Below are 10,661 nucleotides of genomic sequence, written 5' to 3'. Positions count from 1 at the left end.
ACTTGGAAGTCGTGTCCAACGGCAAGGGTGGATTCGAAGACATTTTTCAATGCTATCAAAGCTTAAAATTTTATGTTTGGAACACAAAGTAAATTAAAGTTAAGGATATTTCTCTTTTATTTTTAACATTACCGTGTAAATCACACAAAGATGAAAGTTTGATAGACTCATTTGACATTTGTGTAGATTTGTGGTATATATAGGTGGAGGTTCAAACGAGAATACACTCATCTTATAAAAACACAAGAACACCCTTATCACATACGATAATACACGTGAGGGACCTGGTGGTGTGTGGGCGATTTGCCTTGTGACCTTGGTCGCGTCAAAGGTCGAATGTGTCTCTGATTTAGTATCGCATGAGATAGACTATACTGTTGCATCAAGAACACTCTTATCGCATGTGATAAATACACATGAGAGGGTATAATGGTGTACAATCGACTTGACCCGCAACCTAAGTCGTGCCAAAAGTCATCTACGTCTCTAATTTAGTGTCACGTGTGTATCATATATAATGGAATATATTATCGCATGTGATTGCCTATATTAAAAAGGTGTTCTCATAAAATGAAGGTGTTCTCATTTGAACCCTTTTATATATGATCTTATTGTATTCCGGTGAGAATGAAAGTTACTTAAGATGAGAAGCGTAAGAAAAGATCTCCACCCTTGAATGCACATTAAGATGAGATGTACCGGATCAATTCTCGTAAATAGCACAATTTATGGATGGATATGAGATTAAAAGTGATCAAGGGTTCAAATCAGTTTTTACGCTTCTCACCTTAACTATTTTTCTCACACGATCCTCCGCCTTGTATATTATTTCTTGTTACAATTGATATTTTTTTTTGGGTAACTGTGGTTTCCATGCTCAGGCTAACTTATGCACACCAACTAATTAGAGTCATTACATACGAACCTTTGTGACCACAAGGATTTTGACAACGCCTGAATTCTAACCCGAGATAGATGAGATTTTCCAATATATTTTGTATGACAATAGATAGGACATGAACCATGGTACAAGATAAGCTCCAAAATAGTGAACTTGTGTACATGGACACAAATACAAGGCCAGGTCGACCAAGAAGTTCATTGTCATTTTCTTTGGTTCGAGAATTTTTAACACAAAACACCATGATTTCATGCAAGTTAACGTTAAGTCCGACAGTACATATTGTTACAGTGTTGGATACAATTTATACTGCTTCGACTGTCGTATCAGGAACTGTGTCCAATACAGACCTCGACCACTCCGTTTATTATATTTTCGGTTTATCACAACCTAAAACTCCATGGGGGAAGAAGGGTAAGTAAAGAAATGTACATAAACTTGGTTTTACAATCCTAAAAACATATAACTCTATACAAAACAATCGCAAAGTGTTCCTTATGGATCACAAAACAATGAGATTCATCAGAATGTTTTTTTCTTTTCTTCTTTTGCCACAATCCTTATAAACTTTTTAACAAGAAGCAAAGCAATGCCACATGCAAAAACCAACCAGACACAGACACAGACACAGACACAGACACAGGTGAAATACTTTGCAGGATAAAAAAGGGTCAAAGTGATTTCAATTCTGCTTTCTGTTTTTCTTCTACGATTCCTTTGGGCTGTTGTTTTCTCCGCCACCCGTGGTGGAGGCAGCAGTTCGTGATGCCTGAAGTTGAACCGTGAATTTCTTCTGCAAATCTTTAAGCTTATCTAGTATTTCTTGGAACGTTGGTCGGGATTGCGGTTCACTGAGTACCAAAAGAGAAAATTCGTTAGTTTATCAAGCAATTGTTCGCATGTCCACCGAAACTTGAAACCAAAGTTAAGCTCGTATCTCAAACTTCTAATACCAAGAGATAGATTCTAAGGGTGTGTTTGGTACGAGGGACAGGACATCACAAAAACTTGTTGTGACAAGTACAATTTGGACCGAGACAGTGCAGGACTTGAGTGGGACAAAAATGCTTCCGTGTGGTATTTTCCTGGGACACACACACATTGTATACGATCACTACTTCACTCTAGCCCATCCAATCCAGTCTAGTCCGCATACCAAACGCACCCTAGACCGTTACAAACAAGATCAAACAAGATACTAACCTGCAGCAACAGCTTTCAATAAGTTCAGCCCATTGGGGGTCCACGTCTTTTGGAATATCTAGCCGCTGATTCATGAAACCTACAGCTCCGATTACCTGTAAGTATCACATACACACTTACTTGTATACAAATCGCATTTTTGACTTTTGAGGTCAAACAAAGAAATTGTCAACTCATAATTTCAGTGTCCCATTTTCAATTACTGTAGGGACAAAAACCAAGAAAATGGTTAAAACACAATACCTGCATTGAGTTGAGACTATCCCAAGGGATCTTCTCGGTAGTAATTTCCCATAATACCACACCAAAGCTGTATATGTCGGACCTACAGATTTCAAACCAATGTTAACATCAAATTTTAATATTTTCATACGTATTCAAACGTTATCTAAAAATATGATTGCCTTCAGGGATAGAGCGTACTTTTCATCTGCCTGTTCATTCCGAAGAACTTCGGGAGCCATCCATTGAGGCTAAAATTGGAAAAGGAGAAGAACGTTAAGGGCATTTTAGACAATTGATCAAGCATCAACATACTTTCATCGAACATGTTTAAGTATAACATGACAATTTTTTCATGGGATTGAAGGAGTATATATTTTCATCAATAGAGTATCAAACAAGGGTTCAAAAGATGGGGGTCTTCACGAAAACAACTACTGATGTCATATATGCATACATTCCACCCCGAAACCCCACCTTCGAGTGGGATATATTGGGCTAGTTTGGTTTCATTCAGAGTAACACGGAGTACAATTAGCATAAGCTAAATGACTTATTTGCCCACAATCATCATTACATATTGATAAATGATATATGCTTCATGTCAAGATTCTCTCGTTTTATGGCCATTTTACACATATGATAATGAGTTAAACACTTCCATCAAACTACTAGTCGAGTCAAACATTGTAATTTTCATGGGACAAACAAAATCTATATACAAAGTGACATAGATAAATACCGTTCCCTTCCCCGTCTTTGTTGTAAGGTACGTTTCATGCTTGATACGCGAGAGACCAAAGTCGCCAACCTATACAATTGCAAATCCACAATATCCTTTTATTCATATTTGTCTAAATCAAGAACACAACATGAGAGCACAAAGCAAATAAAACAAACCTTAACATTCCAGTTCTTATCGACAAGAAGATTTGAGGACTTCAAATCCCGATGAATAATAGGTGGATGACAATGATGAAGATAATTCATGCCACGCGCCTGTACGACCACCAAGTATAAGAACATGGACTACAATGGAAGTAAATGGACCCACAAAACGAGAATGTTAAATGACCTAAAGAAACACAAAAAGGTGAAGGGCCAAGGGGGATTTTTGTGGTTGTTATCTTCAGGGACTTGTGGGATAATCGAGGTGAGCACAAGTTGGCCCAGACACCCACGGTTACCAAAAAATGGTTCTAACATTTCGATGCCAAGCATGCATGAAGATCGTTAATAAGAGTATTAATACTTACTATATCCATGGCCATATGAACACGACGTCTCCAATCTAACCTAGTTGTATTTCGTTGAAGTAACCGGAACAAACTTCCACTGCATAAAAATGAAATAGCTTAATTTAGCTTAGTGAATCAATGAGTGTGTGTGATCATATACAATGTGTGTGTGTAAGAGAGAGAGAGAATAGAGCATCAATAATGCTTGAACATAGTCATCAAAGAAAGATCCTGGTTTTCACAATTTTATCCTTATTGTTTACTTACAGTATCTTTGGTACAAGACAGTACAAAAACTTGTTGTCCAATGTTTGGTGTGAAATTAGGCTAGGATAGGTGAGTGGGACAAAAAAGCATTATTTATAGTCCCATCAAAGTAGGTGGAACAAACATAAGACAATAATGATAAATTACTATGCTACCCATGTCAAGTTATAGCCATAAATTCCAGAATTCTTTCACCTGTCTACCTTACTCTAACCCCTCCATTTCAATCCAGTTTCATCCTTCTACGAAGTGAACCCATACAAAACAAAAGGTATGTATACAAAATTTGGGTACAATTGTAGGGAAAAAAACACGACGGGAGATGTGCATGGACTGGTCACATTTCATTCACATACACACATATATATACATATGTATGGGTAGAGAGACATGCCTACCTACCTATATATATATATATATATATATATGGATTGTTAAAGGGAACTGGAAAACTAACCGGGGAAGGAATTCTGTGACAATGCATAGACGTTGAGGTGAGGTTACAGCACCCATGAAGAGTAGAATGTTTGGATGCCGAAGCCTTTTCATGAGGGATACCTTCAAATACAAAAAAAGATAAGATTTACACAATTTTCATATAACCATCAAAATTTTAACAGTTCCACTTTAGGAAAGTTTTCTAGATACCCATTGTCATCATCACGAAAAAATAATCTGATTTAGGTGTACAAGATTCCTTTGTTTTGTCATATTGGTATGTTTAGGCAAACTACAAATAGTCAAACACTTCCCTCAAACAATTGTTGAATCGCTGAACTAATGCATTGACAGAAAATTACCTCCTGTCGAAACGATAATATCACATCCTCTGAATATTCTTGCCTAGAGAAAACCTTCACAGCGACATCCTGCATACACAAACATTCGTTAAATTTCATATTTCTCTCCTTGTAACCTTTCCAGTTTCAGAAAGTTCTCAATTTTGAACTACATATTTGCCCATCATTCTTGTTACAGAAAAACTGATGATATTTATTTAAAGCTACAAGATTCCCTTGCTTATTCACTACTGAATGGTACTTTAGAAGGTAGACAAATGGTCCTACTTTGCAATTTAAAGGAATTTGGTTGTTAGAAAAGATTACAGATTTGGAGGTCATTGCCAACTTGCAGAACGTTTGAAAACAGCAATGCTTACAGTTTTATGCAAGTGTTAACTACTTGTCAAATATCTAAAATACCATTCAGTAACAAAAAAATTGAGGAGAAGTTGGACCCAAATCATATCGACTTATTGTATATTGAGAACTTTCAAAAAATAAGCATGTTACGATTTTCATGGGACATACCAAAATGGAAATTGTTCCAATATTCATAGGAAATATGGAGTATTAAAAAAGAAGAGATGAAGAACATACCGATCCATACCACATTGCATGATAAACCGTCCCACATGAACCTACCAGAATACATGTAAAAGGGGGGAAATCAGAAAAATGCAATGTTGGAAAAACCATGGGTTCGCTAGGTAGATTTGCGACAGTACCATTCTCTAGCACTTTTTTCAACTTCCTAAACCAAACCAAACAAGCCCAGCATACCCCACCTGGAGGTGCGGTCAGAGGAGGGTAAGATGCGTAAACCCGACTTCTACCACGAAGAGTAGGGTGGTCGTTTCTGACTTTTCTGAAGACCTCCGGCTTATGAAAAGTGGATAAAAAGAGAAAAGCAGATAAGCTTGAAAATTTCCATTTTCTAATGAACCTAAACCAATACCAGAATGAGCTTATGGGTAATTGTAACTTCAAAACTTTACAAATTTGGGAATACTGCAAATTCCGTTGGACAGCCTGAAACAAAAATTGTTGCAATGCTGATGAAAAATGGGGTCATATTTTACCTATGGAAGCGATAAATTTTCAAATGACTCAGAAATATAACGTACCATGAGAGTTAGATAAAACCTGTGAATATAACCAAACTCACTAGTATTACGAGCATAGAACAGACCAAAAGTGATCAAAAATGTTTTGTAATACCTTGGCCAATTTGTTCTCCAATTATTAGATCTTCCCACAAGATTTCATAATCCAAACTATCTGTGTCCATGTCCACTTTATTAATGGCGCTACTGTTTGTGCTCCCGCAACTGCTAGCGCTGCTTGTGCTGTTAACATTAAACGAAGAAGACCATGATCCTGAAGCCTCATTACGATTGGTGTTCTCCCACGGTTGACTTTCTACTTTTGCGGAAGTTGTTTGTAGACCAGACTCGTGTTCTTGATCATTATGTAACCAATGCAAACCAAAACGACCGCCTTTTGGATCGGATGAACCTCCTTCTCTTTCGTTTCCTTTCCACGGCCATGTAATTCCCTTTTTGCCCATCCATGCCTCGGCTTTTGAAGATAAAATCTTGTGGATTCCAGGCTTGATTTCACTCTCGTCACCAGAATCTGTTGAGGGTTTTCCGGTAATTTGATCTTTATGGCCTGTAGATGAAAATGCTGCAAATGGAGACTGAGGGATATCGCCCCTTGGGGTGCTGGCTCCACTTGAATATCCATCCTCTTTATGATCGGATGCAGCAATATCATGTTCAGGATAATTACCATCTCCAATCCCACCATCTTGATCTGTGAAGTTCTCTCCAGTTTTCATTTTTGACTTCACCTTGTTGCTAACTTTTGTAGCCTGTTTTTGTGTTTTCAATAATCAAGATCCATTGTTACATAATATAATCCATGGGTTTCTGTAATAATCGATCAACAAGCAAATCTGCACAGAAATTCTTGTTAACGAAAATACTTCTTTGACCGTAATTTGATAAATAACACCTCAACTAGTGGTTCTTGTTTTCTCGAGCAACTGGCGGAGATACTTAGTTTAGTTAAATCAAGAAACCTTCTGTCCCATGAGAATTGCAACAATTTTCATCATGCGATATCCCACAAGAATTGCAACATTTCCATTCTTGGAAAGTCTTCAAGTTAGAACTTAGAATTACCAATTTGCTAGCCGAAAAATGAGCTATTAACTTTTCCAATCGTCATTCAAAGTCTTCTTTAGTGTTACCAACAAACCATTGTTCTTGCAAAAAGCACTAATCCTTATTATGCAGAAAAGAATATGCAAAAGATAAACATCCTACGTGGTGTTGTTTGGTCCAAAATCCCTCATATTCTTGCAAAGTATCAAGTTTTTTTCTTTTTCCATTTGTACAGCGGTGTCCATTTGTTTGCAATAAGAAACTATATGAAGGTTCGAAAAGTTAATTACTCCAACAATCGGTGACCCTCATCGATGGATATTTTAGACATTTAACAAAAACTCAAACACTTGAACCATATCTCAAGTAAAACATTGCAATTTTCATGGGAGAAAGGGGGTAATCAAATGTGGGTCCTTAAGTTTCTACTAGTTATTGTAAGCAAAAACATAACTAACCACACATAGCAGAAAATGTAATTCCTTACTGACCAAATTTGAAATCTTTGAAGCAATTGCAGTTTGTAGAGGTTGTTGAGGATCAAGCCCAAGTTTAGCTGAAGCAATCCTCCTTGGTGCACTTATGGTTGCGAGAGGCTTCATTTCTTGATATGGGCGTGCATCACTCGACACACATACAACCCCAATTAACGTTCCATTTTCATCACGAAATGGCGTATTAGTGGCAATAATAAGAAATCTTTCCCCTAACTTGTTCCTAATCGGAAACCGCCCAGACCAGTTCTCCCCCTTCGCTGTTCGTTGTAAGATAGCCTCGGCCAAGGGAAAATCGGTAGCGTCTACTAGAAGCTCATTTGGCCTTTTCCCTAGAGCTTCGGCAGCCGTATAACCATAAAGATTTTCGGCCATTCGGTTCCTGCACAATTTCATTAATCAAACTTATTAAAATTCGACACCTTTTTATCTCCTTCAATAAACCCATCAAGAATCCAAATTTTCCTTCTATTATTTGCTAGAATTCACAGATTATGCACATATTTATAGAGAACATACAAATTCAATTGAAAGGTTTGACTCACCAGTAGATTATGCGAGCATTGAGATCGAATATATGCACAGCCTGACCCATTGACTGCAATATATTCAAGTACTGTGTTTCTGTTAGCTTCATAGCTGAAGGCCCAGAAGCTCCACCGCCCTCCCCAGTGGTGGCGGCACCGCCACTTGTGACAGAGCTGTTATGGTTGTTATCATTGCTATAACTAACATCAACGCTCCGAGTTTCTCTCCTCAATGGTGAAGAATGACGGAAAGATGATGAACCGATCTTGAAAGCAGCTACAGCGCCGCCCTCAAACACCCCACCAGCCCCACCCATGGTTCTCCGGCGAGGGCGGCGAGGGGATACTGAACTAGACCTTTGACGGTCATATTTTTGCTGCTCATCTGAGAGCTTGAGCTTAGACATTTCTTGTTTGAGATGAGCATGGCTTTCTTCAAGATCATGGATCTTCTTTAACAGCTCCTCAGTTGGTGGTACTGGAGTCTGGTTGTTGTTATCCATTTTCACACACTTTCACACAAATACACACACTGTGATTTATGAATCAAGAAATTGGTTCTTTGAACCCGAAGCTTTCATTTTGGGGGAATCCCAGATCAACAAGCTAACAAAAATACAAGTTTTTTTTTTTCACAAAAACACACGCTGATCAAATCGAATTGATATCTTTATCTTTCACCCCCTTTCTGTTACACGATTGGAGAAACCCGCATCAAGAAACGAATAAAATTTGCAGACCCAATTTGATTTGTACAAAGATAAACAGACAAACACCATAAAACACACTCTATCTCCATCTTCACATACTTCCACACAAAAACACATTGATCAATTACCTGACTGCTCTTAACCCTCTTCATAAACTTCTCATTTTGCACAAACCCAAATAAAAAAAAACTAAAGAAAACCCAGGTTTGATTGCAGACAACTAAAAAGAAGAAAAAAACACACACATACACACAAAAATACACACTACCTGTGAATATATTGAAATGGGTACAAGGGTTCTTGTTGTTGGAGTTGATTTCAATGATATATAAGCTGATTGCTGATGGATCAATGAACTGATTCTTCTTGTTTACTTCCTCCACATCTCTTTTTTACACATAAATACTCATGCAACCTCTTTGAGGTGTAAATGAGACTCAGGTATGGAGAATTGATGATGAAGATGAAGATGATAAGATAAGCTCTCTTTGCTGGATCAATTAATGGATTCTCTCTCTCTCTCCCTCTCTCTCTCTCCCTCTCTTTCTCTTTCTCTTTCTCTCTCTCACACACAAACAGACATTAAACCCTAAATTTAACCCATCTGTATATGGGCAAATTTGTATATCCCTGAATAGATGTATCCTGAAATGAAAGAATCAAAGGAAAGATGCTGTGTCTTGAAAGGTCAAGACTCTAGGAACAAACCCCCTCAGCCTCTTTCTCTCTCTGATCCCCAAAAACCTTTTGTTTTTTAATCTTCATAACTTTGATTTCCAGCTTTCTTTCTCTCTCTTTTTTAGAGTATTACAAAGTTAACCCTTCAAGTTTGATGGTTATCTCAATTCGACCCTTACTTCATTTACAATCTTTATCTTTGTTTATTTCGTCAATCAAGCTTTCGATTAAATGACAATGCGTTGGTCAAACAAGAACTCAACGTTTGGATTCATGCTATAGATTTACTTTTGCTCATCATTTTGCTTTTCCCTATATTTTCTGGTTATTTCTTTATTTTTTATAACATATTTTTTTTTCTAGATATTATCTTATTCGTCAATTCTATGCAATAAAATATAAAAAAATTATAAAATTTAAAGATAATATATTATATTATATATACATTATACTATATAATATACAATATTAAATAAAAAAGATTAAATTATGAGTATTATATAAAGTGTATCTTAAATTACCTAATATGTAATACATTATAATATACTAGTTGTGTATCCACCCAATACGGCGGAAGCCGTAAATTTTAACGATTTTGAAGTTTCACTGGTTTTATTAGATAATATTTAACGATGATATAAGTTACACTTGGTCTTTACATATTAATACAATTTGAATAAATAAGAGATGTTTCCAATTATAGTTTATCGATGGAAAAAATTGCATGACAGTTTAAAATCCAATATATTTAAACGACTCCACAAATGTGTTCGATTTACACGAAAAGCAAAGAATCAAGATATCAAGAACGAGACCGAGAGTTCTGGAGCAATTGAATGGTAGATGAATGAGAGAACTTTTAATAACTCATGGTGAATATTAATTTGAATATCACCTTGGGGATGAGGATAAGACATAGAGGTATGAGATGGTGAAGACATGAGTTAAATATGTCAAAAGTATCTTGGAAACATGAAAAGAAAAAGTAATAACGTGCATTGATAACTTGTACTATATGTTATTTTAATTGTAGATTAGAGATTTTAAGACTGAATGCATAAAGTAATAATACTTAATGCATTATGAGTTGTTTTTAAGACTTTGTGCATAAATGCATATTACTTTGTGTATTAGACTTTTAACAAATCTAGTTTATAAGATAGTATAGATAACATATCAATATATGGTACATTATCATATATTATATAATATATAACATAATATATTATATTATATATATAATATATAATACAATTTCTATATCATTTATNAAATAAAATTATATATTTATATATTGTCTCAAATAGACAATATTATGTAAATCATAAATATTGAAAATAATTTGCTGAAATAAATCAAGAAGTTTAACGCTAAGTTTATTTTGTATCTACTTGATATTTGGAATATTCATTTTTAAGTAAATAAATTATGATAAAATATGTGTATCTAAGAGTTGCGTACAATTGTGGTC

General features: G+C 35.9%; 1 protein-coding gene across 1 annotated transcript; it reads right to left on the bottom strand.

The window, feature by feature from the left end:
* Positions 1-1,306: 1,306 nt before the first annotated feature.
* On the bottom strand, positions 1,307-9,213 carry LOC112521084. Its single transcript, XM_025129733.1, has 13 exons — positions 7,821-9,213; positions 7,273-7,657; positions 5,832-6,486; positions 5,211-5,251; positions 4,632-4,700; positions 4,289-4,389; positions 3,583-3,661; positions 3,227-3,325; positions 3,069-3,137; positions 2,528-2,577; positions 2,348-2,429; positions 2,105-2,199; positions 1,307-1,752 (listed from the first exon to the last, which is right to left on the bottom strand). Exons 1-13 carry the CDS (start codon positions 8,303-8,305, stop codon positions 1,608-1,610), a joined length of 2,355 nt encoding a protein of 784 aa, XP_024985501.1. The 5' UTR covers positions 8,306-9,213; the 3' UTR covers positions 1,307-1,607.
* Positions 9,214-10,661: the final 1,448 nt, after the last annotated feature.

Source organism: Cynara cardunculus (assembly GCF_001531365.2).
Source record: "Cynara cardunculus var. scolymus isolate 2C chromosome LG 11, CcrdV1, whole genome shotgun sequence".
Lineage (NCBI taxonomy): Eukaryota > Viridiplantae > Streptophyta > Magnoliopsida > Asterales > Asteraceae > Cynara > Cynara cardunculus.
The sequence above is the reverse complement of the archived record's forward strand: the minus strand, read 5'-3'. Positions and strand labels throughout refer to the sequence as shown.